Source organism: Juglans microcarpa x Juglans regia, chromosome 4D (assembly GCF_004785595.1).
Source record: "Juglans microcarpa x Juglans regia isolate MS1-56 chromosome 4D, Jm3101_v1.0, whole genome shotgun sequence".
NCBI lineage: Eukaryota > Viridiplantae > Streptophyta > Magnoliopsida > Fagales > Juglandaceae > Juglans > Juglans microcarpa x Juglans regia.
Window position 1 is genome coordinate 34,669,295 of NC_054600.1, and position 22,884 is coordinate 34,692,178.

A 22,884-nucleotide genomic window follows, 5' to 3' on the forward strand; every position below is an offset into this window, starting at 1 on the left:
GATTTCTTGCCTTTTTCGTCTTCCATGTCTGACATGATTTTAGAGTGGCGCATTTGGAAACACTTGGCAGGTTCGGCGCATTAGATAAGACACGAAATTTTCAGTTGATTTTATTTTATGTCATTTCATTTTATTCTTAAATATAATTTAAATATAAAATTTTTAAACTAATCATTACAATTAGTTTAAATTTTCAAATAAAAAATAAAAAACAATTCAAACTTATTCCAATCCTCAAATAAAAATAATATTATAAAATCATATTATTACAATATTTAAATTTTATAATATTTTTTATTCAATTTTTTCTATTTCCCTTTTCAAAATTTAAAAAATACTAAATTTAATCTATCTCATTACTATTCACAAACTATCTTACTACACAAATTCTCATTTTATCTCACTCTTCAAACAAATCAGCCACACTTGTGGAAATGATTTATTATTATTATGGGAAAGGACATTTGAGTCATTGACCCTCCCTCATTTTCTATCTTTAATCTTTTCTTTAATGCAAAGCTTGTTTTTTTGTCTAAGAACCTTTTCTATTTAAAGACGAATGAACCCAATACCTTTTTCTCGGCCCATATAATAAATTTTAATGGACAAATTCCTTCTAGTTCTAACCACCATACCAATTTTGTTTGACTGGTGTGCCTGAAATTGTTATTTATAAAAATGGGATTAACCCTTTCGCTACATATATACCAACCGCGTGGCTTACTGTTTTCATTTTCCTTATCCCCGAGTCGGAGGGTCATAATCTCTTAAACCCAAACAGCCCCGGTTACGTCTCATCAGCAACTTCCAACAATAGCATTATACGTGATCACACAATTGAGTATTTGCCCGCATATTCAACGGGGACCTCACCTTACAGCCTCCTAAGAGAAATGATTTCTATAAATTCTAATTAGATAAGTCAGCAAAAGTCTTTATTAAAAAGTTAATCTCATCTTGAAAAATTATAAAAAAATTTATTTTTTATTAATCGACTCATTTTTTTATAAATGACTTATACAAAATTTATCTATTTAAAATGTATAATTAGCATTACTTTCACAATAAAAAGGAGAGAAATTTTCAGGACGAAAATTATAATTACATATTCGTGCAAATTGTAACCAATTATCGGGCCTCAACTCCGGTAAATGCCCAGCCCAAATCCTATGTGACCCAATAAGGCTCAAAATCTTTTATTTGTTACTGGTAATTCTATGAAAAGGAAAGCTTTTTATTATTCAAATTTTTATCATCTTTTCATCATTTCATGATGTGATATTAGATGATTAGAAACTATTTACTTATATTTAACTTGTTAACCTATCATCTAATGCTACATCATGGATGATGAGAGGATGATAAAAAAATAAATGATGAATAGATTTTTTCTTCTTCGAGTCATCAATTTTTATAGTAAATGGAAATTATATGTTAAGAGAAAAAAATCACATCAACTTCAAACAAACTCAAAAACCATTTCTCCAGTCAAAATCATTATCATTTTTCTGGTTTTGTTGAATCTGTCAATTAAAGAGAGATTATACGAAAATGGACTCCGAATATGACCTGGTAGCTGAGCATAGGCAAACAACAAAAATTTCACTTACAACAAAAATTGAAGCTGCTGGGATGACAACAAGAAGAGGGGGCCCGGGGTACAGTGAAATTGATAGAGAAAAAAATGGAGGTGTAGAGAACAGTTTCGTTTTTCATTGAACGGAATAATGGAGGGGAGAAAAAGAGAGAGAGGAAGGAAGACGGAAAAAAGCGAAAGTTGGACCATTGTGTCAGTCGGTTACACGCCGGTTGGTATGTAGCAAAGTTGGACAAATAAAGTCTCAAGTCTCTAACAATATGATCTATGGGGTTGACAAAGTCGCCCCCCTTTCTTGACGCCTTCAATGTCCAAAATTCGCCGAGATGTGAATTCAGTTACTCAATCACTCGTCAAGGCCAATAATGCTTCTCCGAAACCAACCGGCAGTGACAGCCCGACGTTTGCTAGCAGACTTTTTGCAAAAAAAGTCAATCGTTAAATTAACATAAGCAAATATACAAAATGTATGGTCAGATCTGCTCCAAATAAAGCAATTTCATATAACAACAACCTCTCGACATAAAAAATACCGAGTGAACAAGAACACAACGGTTATTGGTTTTTCAAGTTACCTTCAACAGGAAAATCCAACAGCGTGTTCCCTACAAAGAATGACAAAAATTATGTCTACATAATTCTGAAACGACAAGTAACGATGATTTACCCCCAATTAGTTTTTGAGGGAAAGAACCTTGCCGCAATTGAGAATACTGGGAATCTTAACGGCTAGGACTGGCTACACTACCACCCTCAAAACCCCTTTCTCCAAGACTCTCAACTTCTTTCACATTTCAAGAAGTAAAGCTGGGACGAGTTGAATCCTAGCTACCCAGTGCAACTTCGTCCAAGTTTTTATACAGTTACATCATCCACCAAGTTATCCTTAATTGGCCGTGCGCCATGTACCAGAAGATCATGTTTTTAGTAAAAATAGAGACCGTGTAATAGTCTAATCCAACCAGATCCCCTAGGAAGGAGAAGAAAAACAGTCGGCATGTAGTCCGCAGCTCATCCTCTATCTAAGAAGTAGAATCCTCCTCGGATGGCATCATATTTAGATCAGGCAGCATATTTAGATCGGGGAGTAAGCAGCTGCTGTCCCTTGTAGAGGCAGTGGCCTTGTCGGTCGTGCAAGGTTCTGATTGCATAGTATCATCATATGAGGAATTTTCTCGTAATCTTGGAAAGTTATGGTAAGGAGTAGAGGCCTGAAAGGGTTCTCTGAGAATTGCGTTCTCCTGTCCATCAAAAGTTGCACTCGGATTCTTTGCAGAATGCAAAACCAAGTCAAACTGCAAAACATAAAGAGGTGGTTCTCAGAAGATTCAAAAGGAGAGCGATCGAAACATAAGGTTATTCCGGTAGTGTTATATAGAGCCCATTTCCGTTAGTTTTTTGCTATATTGTTTGGCAAATTTGTACATTGATGATATATACACACAGAAAGGTCAACTAACCTTCATTCTCTTAAAGCTCTCGTTTCTAGCTTTCTGTTCCATGAAAGTTGCACGTAATGTTGCCAACTCCTGTTCCGTGATGCAAGATTAATTTTTAAAATAGTTATATTAACAAAGTAGGGTATAAATTACGAAATATAGAAAGTCGGTAAGACGCAGCAAGAACACACCTTTTTCAAATATATCCTTTCCTTCAATAGGGAATTCTCCTCGTCTTTAAGTTCAGCAAATGTCTATAGAATTTGAGATGCACTTCGGATCAGAACACCTTTAAAGTTTCATGAGAATATTTGGCAGATGTAATACGATATTTAATAACATGGATTTTACCTTTTTTCTTCTTGACCTTTTGGTAGCGGTGGATTCATTTGCGGCAGTACCCTAAAAATAAAATATTCGTGCAACACACATCAGAATCATCGTACTCAAGGATAAGAAAAGCGAGTCCTGCAACGGCAGGCACACACTGCCTGATTCCAATAAACCCATTCATGCAAAAACATGAAAACTAGTACTGCCGCCAAGTCCGACTCAAACAAGAGTAATTAAACATTGCAGTGATGCCGATACGAGAATTACAGGAGCTCTTTGTAGCAATCCGACTCATGGGTCTCCGCAACGCAAGCACAAAAATGATGCCACAAACACGAGTTAACGTGGCAAGTGGCGACAGCTTATTAAGGACGGCACTACATAATACATACCCCAATGCTAATCCTAAAAGCTAGCAGCATGAGTTTACACAGTCGTGCTTTAACGTTTCTTTTAGCGATAGGAATAGAAGACTTTTGTTGATTTCTCGGACAACTACAATAAACAAAAAGTAAGACAAAAGTACAAGAAAATTTTGTAATTACATATATATAGAGTATAAATTAACAGAAAAATAAGAAAATAACACTAATAAAATAATAAAAGGGCATCAAATGCGTTTAAAGAAAAATAAAAGCATGGGCAGTTGGAAGATTAGGAGGGGAGCTGGACCCACTATGGAAAAACGATTATCAAGCCTCTGACTCTGTGAATTTTCTGGGTTATTAGTCGGTAATGAGAATGGAATTGGAAGCCGTACTGCGTCTAGACCGATGGTCGTAGTTAGCAACTCAAAAGATAAAAGAATGTCGTCATCATCGCGAGAGCCGACACGCGGTGCAACGTGACAATCCTTTCTTTCAATATATTTAAACTCACGTGACTCGCTCACATGCATTGCCCTTTTTACCCAATCTCGGGTCTCACTAGCTTGCTGACATCTCCGAAATTAATTCCACAATCGTCCGACACGCCCTCCTCCCATCCGCTCCTCTTCACACCGCGACAACATTACTCTTTTTTCTTTTTCTTTTTTAACTTTATTTTTGGGGGAGAAACTAGACGACACCGTATAAAGAGTGGCGCTGAATAGCGTCAGAGGTATAGTACCCATGGATGAGGGCGTGACTCAAAATCAAATATCATGAAACCACCCACGCCACATCTGATACTTCCTCTCTCGTTCTCATCAAAGTCCCAACATGATCAAAATTCAAACAGCGCCAAACTATAACCGAACCCACTCGTATCTCTTCCCATTAGCAGCCAAAAAACAAAAAACTGAAACAGCCCACTGCCCTCTCCCTCTCTATGTGACTACCCCACCTGGCCCCAACTCCCTGTAGATAGGGTCCACCTAACCATACAATGCTCCAATTGACAAGAAGGCCCTCTTGCAGGATATAAAGTTTTTTTGACAATATGGTGGCATTTTCATCCAAAAAGCGACAAGGAAAGATCCTCTGAATGAAGCTTCCGGGACGAATGACCAATGGCCATTTTTTGAAAGGATAATTTGGTCAAATCGAATGCCATCAAGAAAGATAGGTGACCGGATAAGAGGCGAGAAGAAAACGTGAAGTTGTGTTTCCTCTCTCATGTCTGGCTCACCTCACGTGACCAGAGATTAGGGCAATCCTCTGGAATTTTAACAGCCGACTACTCGTCGCCACTAGATCGGAGATTGAAACACAACACCGCTAGTAAAGGGGAACTAAAGCACTTATGTTTGCAGATTTGACCTTGTTTTTGACGCAAGGTATTCTGGCCAGACGGGGAAAGAAAACGATTGCATGATGGGCAATCGACATCGATTTCGACACTGACAAAATACACCGAGTAAATACGACGATAAAATAAGGTGAAATTGGTAAAATGACCCAAAATGCCATCTGAAGAGGTTTCTCGTCGACAGACAAGCGACCACCCCACCCTCAACCTTTAGCTCCACCATTCTTCAGACGTAAATTAACACTGTCCAAGGGTGTTCTCGTCAAACAAATCAAGTATGACACGTTACAGATCAGGGAGCCAGCAGCCAAAATACGAAACTGAAGGTCGAGGAAGAGAAGAAAGAATAAGAAGAAAAAAGAGAAAAAAACAGATATATTCAGAGAGAACACCTTGGATCTGAAGGCGGGAAAATAAAAGCTGGCGTTGACGTTAGACTCCTCAAAGCCGTCGGCAGTTGCGGAAGGGGAACGGCCGCCGCTCCAGGAGAGAGGTGTGGTGGGGCTACATCTCCTCGAATCAGCTTCTTTACTCCGCGGAACGGCGTCACATCTGAAAGCAGGCGGCCTCGAACGTGGTTGCCTCAGCCCCCATCTGAGCGGTATGACCGCTCTAGGACAAGATTTGTGAGAAGAAGACGCAGCTTGAGACTGCTTGAGACGCACCAGGAGCTCGGCCACCAAGGTATCGTCAGTCATCGCCGTCCTCACCCACTCTACCTTGACCATTTTCTCGCACCGTCAAAAAACAAAGAGTCTTCGAGAGAGATTGTTTTATGCGCGTCTCTGAGAAAGAGAGGCGTTAATCTAGAGAGAGAGAGAGAGAGAGAGAGAGAGAAGGGGAGGGAGGGGCGGAAGAGGATGAGATAAAAGTTAGAAAGGAAAGAGGGGGAGAGAGAGGGGGGTATATATATATTATAGAGAAGCGGAGTATAGCATTATGTATGTCGGGTGTGGTGGCGAAGGTGGAGTAGATTCCAGTTATTCGTTTTTGTTCGTCTTCGTTGTTAGGGTGGGTGTGGGTCTCAGTCCGACTACTTTTTTTTTTAACTTTTCTTTTTCATCTTTTTTTTCAAGGTCGTTTATGAGGTGTGAGCGTGGGTCCACAGTCAGACGTGGAACTGACAATTTTTATTTTTAATTTTTAATTTTTGGTGGGGGGAATGCTTCGTCTAGCTAGGGCTTCATAAACCGATTAGCGAACATCGATTGGTAACGATAGTATAACCTTTTCCTTTGTATCTTGCGCTTTATACGATACCGATTCTACAGTTCCTCCGCTTTTCTATTTCCATGGAGAATGCTCATTGCAGCGGAACATCTATTTTCAGAATTACATCTGAAAAAGCATTAGAACATATCTATTAATCTTTCCCCCGAAATAAATGGTACTTTCTTTTATTGATTTTAAATTTGTTAAATCTGGTAATTGTATAAATGATACATTTTTTGAGTTGGCTAGTTGGTGAGAATTGAGAATGTGATTTGGTGTATGCCAATAAGGTTGGGACAAATATTCAAACAATCGATCATATTTTCGTGGAACCCGTCCAATAATCTGCTAAATGACGACAATTATTTACAATAGGATTCTGATTTGGATTCAATTATCCACATAGATGATGAAAAAATGATGAATATATTTTTTCTTAAAATAATTTCTACAAAAACAAAAACAATAAAAAAAAAAAGTTCAAAATAGACTTAAAAGTTGCTTTGTATTGACAACGTGAATATTAAATGCAAATTAGATATTATAACTCGTCCAAATTTTATGGGTCTTACTAAACTTGTATTTTCTCCATTTTGAAGTTTAAAGTTAAGCAATAATTTTTTCATTCTCCATAAAATAAAAAACTAAACTATCTGAATAGAAATATGCTACATTTTCCCTTCATTTAGCACTTTTAAGTAAAGGTAACATCTAAATGGTTGTATGTGATCTTAGGCTTTCAATCTATAAATTTCCACTAATCAGGAAAGGAACAACATGATCAATACTATTGCTTAGGGCATGAATATTTTAGAAAAAAATTATATAAATATGAACTATTTTTATTATATTTATTAAGCATTTAAGATTGAATAATTGAGAGAAATGATATTTATCATTTCACACTACACACGAGTAATGTTATATACACTACACTATCATCTTATTTTGATCATACTAAATAGTATGTGACACATTCATCACCATTAAATGATAAAAAAATATGCAATAAATAATTATTTAATTGTGATAAATGTGTCACTCTTACTTAGTGGGATGAAAGTGAAATTGTAGTATAGTGTATAGAATTTTCCTATAAGTATATGTTCCTTTAATAACATTTAAATCAATAGAAAATGAAAAATTATATTTATCATCTTCACATGTCATATACTACATTTAGATCTTGTTTGGTTATACATATGAGATGAAATAAAATAAAAATTGAATAAAATATTATTAGAATATTATTTTTTAATATTATTTTTATTTTGAGATTTAAAAAAGTTGAATTATTTATTATATTTTTGTGAAATTTGAAAATTTCATATTGGTAACCAAGCTAGGTCTTATTTTTATTTTTTTCTCTTACAAAATATGTGGCGTACATATATGATTAAAATAATTCAATTAGTTTAAAAGGAATAAAACTAAATAAAATTTTAAAAAATTAAAATTAAAATTAAATGCTTTATAGTATGCGAGGATGATGACTACTAAAGCTTAACAGAAAATAAATTGAACCTGAAAAACAGAGGGGTCTTACGCACGTGCTTCGGATGTTTGAAGGTCGTTACACGAACGAAAGGTACGGCAGGCAGCATGATTAAGAGCTAGCGTGCGTAGAAAGGTTGCTCTTTCGGCGAGCACACGTTTCAGACTTCACTGTTGATTGTGAAGTAGTATTCGGACTGAGTCAATTTTTTTTTGAGGAAACCAAAGCTTTACGACGTGGAAGTGTTTTATTTGAGGAAGATGAACCGTAAAAGTACAGAACCGTAGCTGATCATAACTCCTCTTAGTTTTTTTTTTTTTTTAGTTTTTAGACTTAATCCAGTTTGTATTCGCTTGTCATCTCAACTCATTTCAACTTATTATTTATTATTATTCATCAACTTTAATTCATAAATCTCACTACTATTCATAATTCATCTTATTACTATTTACAACTTATCTCAACTTATCTCAATTTATCTTCAAATTCAAACGATATCTTATTTTCCTTTGTTGGGATCAAAGAATAGAAGAGGATCAGTTCGGTGGGGCCCCCACAAATGGTAGCGGAGCCACGGTCCACGACTCCACAGAGAGAGGGCCGTGTGGTGCAATATTTAAGGAATACGTGACTCCAGTCGACCACATAGGAAAGACAAATTCTCTCCAAATTGAAATTATTGAGGTAAAGCTTCTTTTAAATTCTAAAGTATTAACAAGACATGGCTATTCTCAAGATGGTTATTATGTGAGTAATTAATATTTGGACAAATCAAAACCTTCAGATTGAATAAGTTTATGATCAATCGACACCTTATCTTACTTAAAATATAGTGTATAATTTTCAATTTGATTATTGACAATAAAGGAGTAATTTCGTGCACCGTTTCATAAATAAACTTAAAAAAAGTGGTGTACCGGGCCACCGGCCGGGCATCTGAGGTTGGGAAATGCACTGAACTTCTCCCAATGACATTTGGGGTAATTTTCATCAGAAGAATATATATAATTCGCCATAAGAGCCGTACGTCGTGATTTCATGGAATTCAGTTATATCATTGTACATTATTTATTATAAACATCATTAGTTGGTGAAACCAAACTTATTACCTGAGTATGGATGTAGCAGGTATAACACTAAAAAGGCATGGGACCAAGCCCTGCACTTCGGAACCATAAGTGAGGCTACCAAAGGGAATTCATGTACTCATTACGGATGGACCATCCCTCTGTAATGGCCCCCACCCATATTTTTCACTATATACTATATACATTTAAAAGGACATTTACAACGAGAACAATGTCAGCAACTTGCCCTTCATTCATCAGAAATTTTAAAAAAATGGAAGCACCAAGGAAAGGTTGAGGCTAAGCTTACGATACCCAACTGTTTCAGCTTTCGGCATTTGCCTTCGTGGCCCAAAACACTAGAGCTCCAACCCCACTTGCCGATGCAATTCACTCTCTTCACCTTTACTATCATTAATTCCGTCGCTGGGAACCAATAAATGGACAGCCACCCTCTCATAAATTACAATAAATAAGATCACATTTTCTAACTAATATTTATAACCGTATCAAATATTTTAAATAGAATGAAAATGAAGTGGACGAACAAGCTTTTCTTGAACAGAAAGTTCTTTAAATACTTGCTTGTTTTCGTTTCTTAGCTTTTTGCTATCACCCCAAACGAACGAATCAATCTCCATCGAAACTATCACGTCTTACTAATAGTTAGAAATGCAAATACACAGTGAGCCCGGGAAATTTCTCATTGGCTTCCTGTTACTATTTCCCTGTTTATATTTTTGCTTTGATATTATTACTTATAAAAAAAAAATATGCAAATGAAAAAAATATAATTAACCGAAAAATTATAATTCTCGCATATTAATATCTTATTTACAATCGGGAGGAGGTTATAGGCAAGACAGCAGGATTCAAAGAATGAGAGAGAGAGAGCGAAAGGTGCGCAGACCCGCAAAAACTACCATACGATCTCATAAATTAACAAGAGGAACGAACATGCACCAAAGCTCTGATAAATTTCAGGATCACATCTTTTTCCCCACGATCGTTTCAATAGTAAGAGAAGATGGAAATTATTTCATATGAGTTGAATAAAATATTAATTTTTAATATTATTATTATTTTAAAATTTTAAAATATGGAATTGTTTATTATATTTTGTGTCAAAATTTAAAAAATTTTTAATGATGAAATGATCTAGACGTGTTAAGAACACTCTTAGATATGTTAAGAGCACTCTCATTGGATAGATTATTTCTCTATCCAAACAAATCCTTAAATATATTAAGAGCACTCTCATTGAATTATGTAAATATAAATAAAGTGAGAAGTTTGACTAATAAAGCATAAAAATGTGTTGCATTAGATTATGCAAATGTAAACAAAAATAACTTTTAGCTACAGTAAAACAAGTCATTGGCTCATATTTCGTGTTTCCTGTAACTAGACCAAAAACATTAAAAATTATTATTCCCTTGTAAACACTCTCTCTTTGCACTTTGATTGCTTGAGAAATAAAATAATTAGTGTAAAAATTATTTTTGAGTTTTCAGAAATTACATTGTTTTAGGGAATAATTTTCTAAAACCAGTTTGTTAAAACCACTACAATGTTCACCTCTATATTCTTTTTTCTGCAATTTTCTTTCAAAATGCTGCCTCCGTGCATCTTTTACTTATTAATTAGGATTTTTACCATTTATATCTATCAATTATATGTTAATTATAATTAATATTTTTGTCTCTAACAATCATATGTTAATTATAATTTGATTATGAATTATAATTAGTAGAATTGTAAAATATTAAAAAAAAATAAATCAAGAAAAATATTTATTATTATTTTGACTAATAGATAAATAATTCAATATAAGAATAAATTTTAAATAGAATAACAAAATATAAATTAATGAGATATTATGCTATTAGATTTCAGGATCGATGCAGGAGGCACATGGAAACAACCTTAACCCTGCATCTTCAAACTTCAAGTTCTAACGCACCAGTTTTAGATAGAGAGTTTTAGGATTGTAATATGAACCTTGGATCTGGCATGCCTTTTCTCATAGATTGTAATATAAACAATTTCATACAAAACAGGGTACGTCAAAAGCGTCCACTCAATCAATTAGGCAGTCTACGATACAAATTGAGAGCTCCACGTCAAAGCTACTAAATTTTTAGAAACTTTTACAGGAATCTGATACAAATAACAAACATACTACTTCACACAAACCGGTAAATTATACAAAGTTAGAGACGTTAGATTTTTCATAAAATTCTTTATAATTTAACTAAAAAATATATTTATTAAATTTTTTTCTAAATTTTACCTATATTTCAAAATTTTTTTACATTTCATCACTTATCCATTCTCTATTCTTTTAAAATAATATTTTTCTATTATTTCTTTATTATTTTTCTCTCACTTTTATTTACAAATTTAACTATTCATATTTTTTCTTATATTTTGAATTATTATTTTAGTGAATATTTTAAATAAAAATTTAAAAAAATTTAAATTTTTTTTATATTTTCGTAATTATTTAAATTATTTTAAAATTATAATAAATATGAATATGAGAGAAATTGTAAATGATTAAAAGAATAATTAATTTACTTAAAATGAATAAAATATTGATAAAAATAATTTAAGGAATGAATAATAATTTTTTTAAATATTTTTCCTAAAATGAATAAATGAGAAACTACTATTCATTTTCTAAACTTGTTGCCTAAAATATTTTACCTAAAAGATCCGATGGACACAGATTTTGAAAGCATTCCTTAAATTTTTTCTCAAATTATAAGTAAAAGAAAAAATAAGATATAGGGAACCAATGAGAATGCTTTTACAAACCTAACTTAACACGAACCTTATAGATTAGATGGACAAGTTTTAACACAAATCTGTAAATTACACAAACCGATATTTAACAAAAACCTGTAAACTAGGGATACACAGATTAAACACCAATCTATGAACTACCACCCGAAAAAAAAAAACGAAATTGAGAAAAAAGGGGAAAAACCCAGACATCATTCTCGCCATCCAGCTCCAAGCCCCACCAACCAATCCCAATAAAAGCTGAACCTATACATCATCGCCTGATTAGAATCCTTGCCTGAAAGAAAGGTCTTAAACTACTTAAATACCACGACTGCTTCTGGGTCACAAACTCAACTTTCGCCTTGATAAAAAAGTAAGGCAAGGTCGAGAATCAAAAAACCCAAACAACTACTCCACATCAACGGTTGATGCCAAACCATCCGACCACGACCACGTTACTCTAATCGAGCCGTAGAATCCTACGCAAGTCGCTAGCGACATCTTCGTTCTTTACGGGTACACACTTCTTCAAGAAGAAAGCCGGTAAAGGTAGCGAACTAGGTGGCGGAGATTCCGCAAACACCGACGCCCCGGCATAGAACCCAGCGACTACGTTGGAGTCGGTCGTCAGTCGGACCAGATTCGGGATAGAGACCGGATCTGGACCCAGTCGCTCCGTAGACCCCAGATCCACCTCTTCAAGGCTCTCCTTATCTGCTTGGCTCAGATTTTCGCCGCGTTTAAGGATCTTGACCTGGCCCATGATGAGGTTATTGGACGGCGCTTTCTGGACCACGGTTCGGCTCGGAGCCGGGAAGGAGCTCGGCCGCGTAGGGCTTATTTTCCTGCGATTAGATTGTGTACGCTTAACACGGTTAGGGTAAGCGTTTCGTGGCTTCTTCATGTGAGTTGGAGAGAGAGACTCCTTAAGACAATCTTGGGGTTTCAGAACTGCCACACCACCCATTATACTGAAACCCAGAAATAAATTTAACTTACAAAAACAAAAATACAGAAGGAAAGGGTTTGAAAGGAAGGAAATTGTTTACAAGAACCAAAAAAAAAAAAAAGATTTTAAAGGCTTCAGAAAGAAAAACAGGTAAAGATTTGGAGGTCAGAGGGCGAGGGGAGGAGAAAAAGAGAGAAAGAATATCAAATGTGCAGAGACTGTGTGGAGGAGCAGTGGTGAGTTATAGGACAGCAGTGCAGTGCTAGTTAATAGCTTATCTATCCGAGGCAGGTGCGAATCTTCCACGACCACTAGTGATTGCCCTGGGCCCTGGCTGCAGTTCTGCTTCTACGCAATTGCCTTGCTCCCCCCATCTTTGACTATTGAGCCCTACAAATAGGGCTAGATCCAATATTGTCCTAAAACTTAAAAAGTAAAATGAAAGGAGAGACAATTTGTTTGTACCATAATGCCCATTTCTACTATTATTCCAAAGGAAATTTACATATAGAGCATTGAATTAACTAAATGTCTTTTTTACTTTAAATTTAATAAATATTATTTATATTTGTTTTATAATGAATTAGTTAAATTTTTTTTATCTAAATTATAAGTTATAGTAAATCTATTCTTCTTTTCAAATATGAAAATAATTATAACAAGTCTAAAATTATTTTTTTAGATTATTATATTATAAATATGAGATTTTTATTCATATGAGATTTTATCATCTATATATATATGAGATTATTATATTATAGATTGTTAGATTGTGAAAATGAAAATGAATATGATTGTTGGAAGTTATTAAAGATTATAAAAATAAAATATAAATTAATTAAAAAAATATAAATAATAAAATTTTATTATTATAAAGAGTGTGTTGACTAATCCAACGTAGACTTCAGTTTTGAATGATTAGCTAAAAGTGAAAAAATTACATATTAGTCAAAATTTGAAGAATAAGATAGTCAATCCAATACTAATGCTTAATTAGGTCATTCAATATAAGAGGAGTAATTCAATAATATATATATATATATATATATATATATATATATATATATATATAAGAGGAGTAATAATTATTCAATAAAATATTTTCTATAATTGGTAAGAAGAGAAAAAGAGGGGAAAAGGCTAATGGCATGCAATATGGCCGTACAGAATGGCGAATAATTGTAAAAGAGAGATGGATTGTAAAAAGGGAATTGGGGGAATCCAATGGGTTGAAAGACCATCTTTTTTTTTTTTTAGAAAAAAGAAAAGATTATTGAAAGGAAAACACATGTTTTGAACGTGTATTTCGCACTCCCACTAGCTCTGACCTGCAACCAAAGAAACGTGAAGGCTTGAACTTGAAGGGTGTAGAAATGCATCCGATGTCTAAATCAAATGTAGTGTTCAATCTTCATAGTAGAAAGTAGGGGTTCTGTTAACATACCTGAATGATGATCATCGATGGATATATATAGAGTAAAGGAGGAGACCCCCTTGAACCTCGTAACAACATGATCTTCCATTTGAAACCAAGCCAATATGTTTATTTATTTATTTTTTTTTGGTGGGCATTTTTCCAAGTATCACGATAAATGTTACGTTCTTTCAACAAATTAAGATTATTGAGGGGGTCTTAGCATATATAACAAGTATTGAAATGTGTATATTACTTTTGTTCAACCTGAAATACGTGGGTTCATATCAAAACTCAAAAAATTTATTGGCAGTACCTGGGGCCCATTTCTCCTATGGCTAAAGCAGCCCATCCCCTAAATTGGCTGGTAGGCCTGCATTAACCCAGTGGACTTGATTTTTCAGTTCCGGCCCTGAATAACCTATAAAAAAAATACAGTGGTTATTTTTTGCTCACTCTTTTCATTTTAGAGAAAAACTTTCAACGGTCTGTCTATTTTTCCTCAAATAACCTTTTGCCTCATAGCTCTTCCATTACACATAGCATATGCCTGTCTATAGAGAAAACAATTCCTCTCTCGTGAAAACCCTCTCTCCTTCCACCGAAGCCCCTTGTTTTTGTTCACAAAGTGCTTGCCTATAAATTTCCTCCCAAACTTCTTTTCGTGTAATCTTTGCCATGCTATATTGTGTTCTCTCCTTCTTATTTCGCCATCACTTCTGCTATCCAAAATTTTCTTATTCTACTTCTTCTCAATCTCTTATTTTGATTTTTCTTTCATTTTCATTTGTAACTTATTTCTTAAGTGATTTGTACATTTTTTACTCTATTCTATTACTTCTTCCTCTAGAAATAAGAAAGAAGACAAAGGATTATTCAAGTCTTTCTTTTTCTTTTAAAATAAATTCAAATTGGACTGAGCTGTCGCATGCGGACCCATTATCATTCCAATCTTCATTTTTGCATGAGAAAGTCTATTTTACCTCCCTAATTTGACACTTCTATTTGACACCTAGTCAAAATTTATTTTTTTATTTTTTATTTTTTTTACTTAATAGTTAAGGAAGTGATTTTAAGTGTATTGATATATTTTTTTTATTTTTTAAATATATTTAAATATGTTAAAAAAATATGAAAAGAAAAAAAAAAAAAAAAATTTACGCTGGGCGGTATGCCCAGCGGTCAAAATGGGGCGGCATGGTAGCCGCCCCCTTTTTTGCATTTTTAATCCAGAACTCGGATATGGCTATTCCCAAATTCCAAACCAAACCGGCCTAAGTCCAACCGCTCCACCCTATTCCAAGATCCAACTTATACGCTAAAGACTTGCTAACATTGAATGAGCTCAGCTTCTTTCAGTTAGATTCTATTTTAGATATAATAATATTTAAATATATAATTTTCAAATCACTAAACATCATTCAGTTAAAAACTTTTTTTTAACTTACCATCTCTTTACATAAGAGATCCATAATCTTTTTAACATTTTTTAATTTTTCATAAATACATCTCATCTAATGTATATTTGAGCTATCAAATTATCAACGCATTATTATTTATAAAGAACTTAATTCATCTCAACTCAACTCAACTCAACTCAACTTAACATCTAAAATTATATTTTACTGACTGACACTATTTTCTGTAGAAATTAAATATTAGAATGTGAACACCTTTTATGGATGAACGGCTACGAATGGAATAATATGTCACTGCTACTTGCATTCGCGTGTTGGATGTTGATCTGTGAATATGATGTTGATTGAACTGTCGGTGAAAATGATTTTAAAACCCTTGGGTAGTCTAACAATAACGCTCCAGATCATATGCCGTAGCAACTCATAAATTTCCCAACACCCATGCACACGTTGGCTTCATCCGAATATAAAATGATATCAATTGAGTAAAAAAAAGTTCAAAACAGCCGTACGATGTACAAATAAATATTATTATAAAATAAATGCTTTAATAAAAAAAATTATAAATTCATAAATTAAGACTGTAATATTGATCTAAAATATTACGTTCTGTTGTTATAATTATGATATTCTGGCAAACATGAAGGCAACACAGCTTAGTGATCTCTCTCTCTCTCGATCATTGCAAAGCGCATCAAAATAGGTGTCCTCGTGTGCATGTAAGGTTAGCTGCAGGCATATTGGCCCACTCTAATTAATTGAATACTAACTTTAAATACGATCGATCAATGTATTAATTTTAAGTATATACTTAATATTAATTATGTGGCTATTTCAATAATTTTTTTCTAATATATTAAAAAAAAAGGGAGAATTAGCATGGAAGGGCATGCCTGCCGGCCCAAATACCATGCATGTACAATGCTATAGCCTATACATAATTGCATATCAACATGCAAAAACCAATAAAGCTACTGGGCCCCCACTCTTACTGAACCATCATAACTTACGAGCACCAGCTATGCATTTTCTCCTCCACTCTTTTCAATTAATTTATTGGCCAATCCAGGCATTCATTATTAATAGGCAAAAAAAAAAACCTTACTGTTTATTATTTAACCATGTGACTATTAAAAAAATATATAATTTTATTAATAGTTAATTTTCTTAATTATTAAGTAAATTAAAAAGTTGAGGCCACATAGTAAAAAAAAAAACATCACATAATCTTTAAAATGGCGACGGCTAATACATATAATTCTGAAAGAAAAAAAGGGGTACTCTTGCCTGACGCCTGTCATGCATGTTATTTTATAATATATTAACTTGTAATACTGATTATTGGTTTAGCACATGAACGTGACGTTCCTCACCATCCATGGCCCGAATAGCTCTAAATTAATGTCTAATAAAGCTGAAAAAGTCTTAAAATTAGCGGCGCTATTTGGTCACGTAGTTCTGAGATGAGATATTTGTTTGTTTAAGATTGAATAAAATATTATTTTTATTTTAAAATTTAAAAAAATTAAATTATTTATTATATTTTATGTAAAAATTTAAAAATATTGTAATAATTATATGAAATGAGCTAGAACCAAACCAGCCAAGTTTGCATTTATTTCTTTAATTAATTTGTTAAAGATGGTGCCTAAAATTTGTGATAATTATATTGTATCCTGAATTTAAAGGGTTTTATTTTGCCATAAATGAGGATATATATATAAATGGGAGTATTATGTGCGATTTAGATAATGAGTTGAGATGATGTTGAAAGTTAAATAAAATATTGTTATAATATTATTTTTTAATATTATTATTGTTTTAAGATTATAAAAATTGAATTGTTTATTATATTTTATGTAAAAATTTGATAAAATTGTAATGATGAGATGAGATGAAATACTTCTTATATCCATGATTTCCAACTTCATGCTTAAGAAATAATTCATCGGTCATTATTTTATACTCGTGAAAAATTAACATAATTTGTAGTCTAAGTATGATTAATATTTAATATCAATCAGAAACGTATAAATCCTAATAACCGTCTCCTTCGGAAAAAAAAAAAAAAAAAAACCAAGTAACCGTCATTGAGTATGTAATACTGATATATTGTTAAGAAAATTCACAGAATGATATCTATTTCATAAACGTGTCTACATTTTTACAATCAAATCAAAGGCCTAAAATTAGGATGAAAACGGATCCTCAAGTACCTCTCTTTTCCATCCTTGAACGTCACGTAACATGACCGTTATTATATATATATATATATATATACGAAAAATTTTATTTATCATTTTTATATATTATATATTATATATAATTTTTTATTTTTTTCTTTTATCAAATACGTGATGTATGAACGATGAGTAGAATAACTCAATTAATTTATAAATAATAAAATCAAAATTATTTTTAAAAAATAAAAATAAAAATAAAAATAGTATGTAAGGTTGATTAATGTCAATTTCTGCATCCAAACTCATCTTAATTCCCTGACCTTAATTTAATTTATATTTGACCGTAACGTTTGATATCCAAGTGGCCATCCTTGATCATCGGCAGACTTGTACGTGTTGCTCCTATTGGCGAGTGACGTGCTGACGTGGGACCTTAGAGAAAAACATTTCATAAAACTAAAATAAAAGAAATGAAAAGAAGACGACAGCGTTGACCACTGATACATGCATATACATGTATGCATGCATGTATATATGTATGTATAAGGTGGGGGTAGCTGTTGAATGGGAAGGGGCCCCTAGGCGTGTTCGGGACTGTCTCAGTTTCAAACCTACATCTCACCTAACACGTGAGATAACGTTGTTTTTCTCTAAGCAGCGGAATATAACAATTACTCTTACTACAATGTAACATTAATATATATAGAGGTATATTATTATTATTAAGAAAGGCAATGGCATGCAAGTGTATTTTTTCGAGAAAAAAGAAGAAAAAAAGGGTGTTTCGTAAAGTGGAGTACTGCTTGTAGTCCATCCATCCTCTAATTGCCTAAAGGTACTGAATCCTACTTTTTCTACTTTATAAAACTGAAAAAAATTAAAGTAACCTGAAACGTGTAGGAAATAATCTTCCAGGCCAACTTTGAGTGCCCCCTTTTTTCCTCCTTTTATCAGTCATGAGTAAGTTGTTGCGCACATTTAATGATGAGATGAAAGGGAGATACGCCTGTTTGGGTTCAAAAACTATCTCGCGTTATTTTATTATTATAAATTTTTAAAATTTTTATATATAATATAATAAATAATTTAACTTTTTAAACTTATTTAAAACTATCTTATCTTATCTTATATTATTTTAAATTCAACTCGTTTTAACTTTTTCAATCTTACAAATGAGAACAAACTTTTATATTATTCATCTTTGATCATTTCCTTACTTAAAATATTTTTTTCTCTGTTTTAATTTGAATATCTCAAGTATAAAAAAATCTACACACCAAATGAGTCTATAATATTCATTACTTCAAATTATTAATGTTTAATAAATATCTTTAGATCCATATATTTTTCGACACACTCTCCTTTAATAACTGCCCACACGATTTTTGTGCACTTGTCCCCACTTCCGATGTAAATTAGCTTTCCTCTTTCTTTCTTTTGTCCACTTCTGCCTTATGGGATCGGAGATGCTGAGAGAGAGGGAGAGAGACAGGCAGACAGTTACAGAGGGGGGAAAAAAAAAAAAAAAAGAACAGAAAATTAGAGAATTTAAAAACAAAACCATTTTAGGCTCCTCTCTCTTGTCCCCTCTAAAACCGCGAGACCAGGATTTCAATATTTCTCTATCATGTGTTCTTAGTCCATAGAAACAACAAACAATGAAGCTTCTTCTAATCTCTGTTTTGCTCTTTTACTGTCTTCGTAAACCCATTTGGGTTGGTGCCACACCGGACACTCTTGTTCCATCCGTTTCAGCTTCTGTTTCCTCCCCAGCAGTCTCACCCGTTTCTTCAATTTCCACATCAATGGCTGCTTTCTCCCCAGGTAGTTTAATATTTGTGTGCGCTTCATGGCCATGGGTACTTGTTTTTAAATGGGTCATGGGCCAAATCATTTCGAAATTCAAAAACAGCGACTAAGATACAGTATTTTAATGCTGGCACAATGAATGCTCATTCTTGTTGATTTTTTTTTTTTCATTTATGGTTAAAATTAAACTCTTTTCTCCGATGTGGATTCTTCTCCATTTTTTCTTGCAATTGTAAAACCCGGTCTCAAAAAAGTTCAAACTTTTTGAATTGACGAGATTTTGCCGTTTTGCTGAAGCTAATTTCTACACGTCTGTGTTCCTTATGCAAACCAGGAATTGAGGTGGGAATTGACGACGATCATGTGGATGCACACAAGAAAATGTTAATTGCGCTCGTCGTTGCTTGCACTGCTCTTGCTGCAGGCATTTTGTCTTTGTTATGCTTGTGGATATATCGCAGGAAGTTCTCACGCAAGCCTCACAGAAGAAGTGCTCGGAGCTCAGGTACATCCTTTTCAACGAAAACCCATTACTTTCTTGTACTTATTCATTAGTGGCGTTTTAGGTGAATTCGAATCAATTTCGATTACGGTCTGAGGTTCTTTATTTTGTTTTGTCCGGTCTTGTTGGCTTTTGAACTTGAAGATGCTGAGAAGGGACTTGCTTTACCTCCGTTTTTGACTAAATTTAGCTCCGTAACAATTGTTGGCAAGAGAGGATCTGTTCCATTGATTGACTATAAGCTTCTAGAAAAGGCAACGGACAATTTCCGGGATAGTAATATCTTGGGAGAGGGCGGATTTGGATGTGTTTACAAGGCTCAGTTGGATGATACCTTGAATGTTGCCGTCAAGAAGCTTAACTGTGAAAGTCAGGACGCCGAGAGGGAATTCGAGGTAATTTTTGTTTCTAATTCTAAACGGGTTTATGTTTCATGAATTTTTGGCGTTATGAGTCATGACCATATTGTTCTGGTTTTGAACTCTCTTTTTGGATTTGCAGAACGAGATTGATTTGTTAAGTAAAATTCAACATCCAAATGTAATTTCCTTACTGGGTTGCTGTATTCATTGCGATACAAGATTTATTGTCTATGAATTGATGCAAAATGGATCTTTGGAAATTCAGTTGCATGGTAAAGCATACTAAACTTATTCTCTGCTTTACAAATCTGTGAAAGTGCAATCAATAATGTTAATGTTTTTGTCTTTCAAATTTTATTGATATGTACTATGTAGGACCTTCTCATGGTTTGGCATTAACTTGGCACATGCGGATGAAAATAGCTCTTGATACGGCAAGGTAAGCTTGTTTCCCCAGTTTTCAAAATCCTTTTACTGTTGTTCGAGATTTGAATGTTAACAATTTGAAATATGTTGACCAGAGGATTAGAATATCTGCATGAGCACTGCAATCCGCCGGTGATCCATAGAGATCTGAAATCATCTAATATACTTTTGGACTCCAACTTCAATGCTAAGGTAAAATATTTTAGAAAATTGTTGAAGTCTTTGATTTCCTTTATAATATTGCTGAAATTGTCTTAATATATTGCTACGTTACATTCTTACCATCTTCCATTTAACTAGCAATCTCTCTCTCTCTCTCTCATCAGCTTTCGGATTTTGGTCTTGCTGTAACTGATGTGGCCCAAAACGAGAACATCAAGCTTTCAGGCACTTTGGGTTACGTAGCCCCGGAATATCTTTTAGACGGTATGTAAAATTATAATAATTACTCACGGTATTCATTTGTCTGACTGGTTGCTATCTCTAAATATGTAACTTCTCTTCCCTACCTTAAATGAGTAATATGATTATCCTCTTGGATCTCTGACACCGCAATAATGTTATGAGACAGTGCTGATTTTGATATGCATTTTCACTCACTGTGTCTTTTGATTAAGCCATCTTAAACACATGCACATGTCGTACCACTTTAGTGCCTCTGGATCAATCATGTTAGGCTTTTTATCTAGACAACCACTGAAAACTATTTCATCTAATTTTAACTGATTAAGTGCGTTTTAAGACTGATGATGTAGTTTTAATTTCCAGGTAAATTGACGGATAAGAGTGATGTCTATGCTTTTGGAGTTGTGCTTCTAGAACTTCTGTTAGGAAGAAGGCCCGTGGAAAAACTGGCACCAGCTCAGTGCCAATCTATTGTCACATGGGTATGCCCGACCCTCAAATCCCCCGTCCTGTTTTTTTGGATTGCAATAAAACTCTGAACTCCAGAAGTTAATGCTATAGTATTTATGGATACAGGCCATGCCCCAGCTCACAGACAGATCTAAACTCCCAAACATTGTGGATCCTGTGATCAAAGATACAATGGATCTGAAACATTTATACCAGGTTTGTGAACTATAGAAGTGTTTGTTCCCCAGTAACTGGCTATTATACTGATATTCTACTATTCTATTGATGGAACTTGGATACTTCAAATCAGTAGCTACTGACCATAACTAACTTTTGCTTTGTCTGGTCTTACAGATTATTATTTTTTTGTTCTTTTCCTTGCTGATTTAGTAGTAATTTACTAATTTTTGGTTGGTGTAACGAGTGACAAACCAAGGTGAACCATGAAATTCAGTTTGGTAGTTCACCCCCCTCCCAAAATTGATCTTAATTTTTACCAGGCATGATAAACTTGATCATTATGGCTGGCATGTGCAGCAACTTGAGACCGAGACTGAATTATTTCTTGGGCGTTCAATCACATTTTGAACTGATTGTACCAATAATATGAAATGCTCGTGCAGGTCGCTGCTGTAGCTGTATTATGTGTGCAACCAGAACCAAGCTACCGGCCACTAATAACAGATGTCTTGCACTCTCTCGTTCCTCTCGTCCCCGTTGAACTTGGTGGCACACTAAGAGTTGCACAAGCAACACGACCAGCACCTCCTGCTGATTTGGCGGTAATGCCTTCTGGTCACTGATACAGAGCGACCGTATGTTTGTTCAAGTAATGCCCATGCATTATCGCTGGTGTCCTCCATTGCGTATCCACGTCAATTAGGTTGCTCTGCTTACAAGTACTTGGTGGTTTCTCAAAGAATGGAAGTCAATGGTCTGATGGTGAAGGGAAGTTTGGCCTGGCTGGAGTGGAAGTACTATCTCACCATTTTAGATTTCGTGTTTTTGAAAGTTACTTGTGCATACGAGTCTATTTTTAACCCATTTTCTCACCATTTTCTGGTTACGGATTAGCGAAATTTGCTAGTTGTATTATCTCTGGAGCTCCGTTTTCTTTCATGCGAATATTGCAAGAATGTAAAACTCTTCTTTTTCTTTCAATATTGCTACAAGTGTAGATATAAAAGCTACAAGTTTTTGCTCCGTTGGAAAATGCTGAAAGTGGTCTTCTCAAAGAAAACTTAGGACGCCATAATTTCCCATTTGAAGATGTCCTAAATGCAATACGTGGTGTTCGACAAC

General features: G+C 34.1%; 3 protein-coding genes across 3 annotated transcripts; 1 reads left to right on the forward strand and 2 right to left on the reverse strand.

Annotated features, from left to right (window-relative positions):
* Positions 1-2,077: 2,077 nt before the first annotated feature.
* LOC121259369 lies at positions 2,078-6,117 on the reverse strand. Its single transcript, XM_041160933.1, has 5 exons — positions 5,493-6,117; positions 3,388-3,438; positions 3,228-3,290; positions 3,058-3,126; positions 2,078-2,892 (listed from the first exon to the last, which is right to left on the reverse strand). The coding sequence occupies exons 1-5, from the start codon at positions 5,826-5,828 to the stop codon at positions 2,620-2,622; spliced, it is 792 nt and encodes a 263-aa protein (XP_041016867.1). The 5' UTR covers positions 5,829-6,117; the 3' UTR covers positions 2,078-2,619.
* A 5,582-nt stretch (positions 6,118-11,699) lies between these two features.
* On the reverse strand, positions 11,700-13,072 carry LOC121259370. Its single transcript, XM_041160934.1, has one exon. It carries the CDS (start codon positions 12,629-12,631, stop codon positions 12,125-12,127), a length of 507 nt encoding a protein of 168 aa, XP_041016868.1. The 5' UTR covers positions 12,632-13,072; the 3' UTR covers positions 11,700-12,124.
* A 5,948-nt stretch (positions 13,073-19,020) lies between these two features.
* Positions 19,021-22,785, forward strand: LOC121259371 (probable receptor-like protein kinase At1g80640). Its single transcript, XM_041160935.1, has 11 exons — positions 19,021-19,143; positions 19,179-19,452; positions 19,772-19,942; positions 20,084-20,334; positions 20,441-20,573; positions 20,677-20,740; positions 20,823-20,919; positions 21,054-21,153; positions 21,496-21,614; positions 21,709-21,798; positions 22,206-22,785. The coding sequence occupies exons 2-11, from the start codon at positions 19,287-19,289 to the stop codon at positions 22,383-22,385; spliced, it is 1,371 nt and encodes a 456-aa protein (XP_041016869.1). The 5' UTR covers positions 19,021-19,143; positions 19,179-19,286; the 3' UTR covers positions 22,386-22,785.
* The last annotated feature ends 99 nt before the right edge of the window (positions 22,786-22,884 follow it).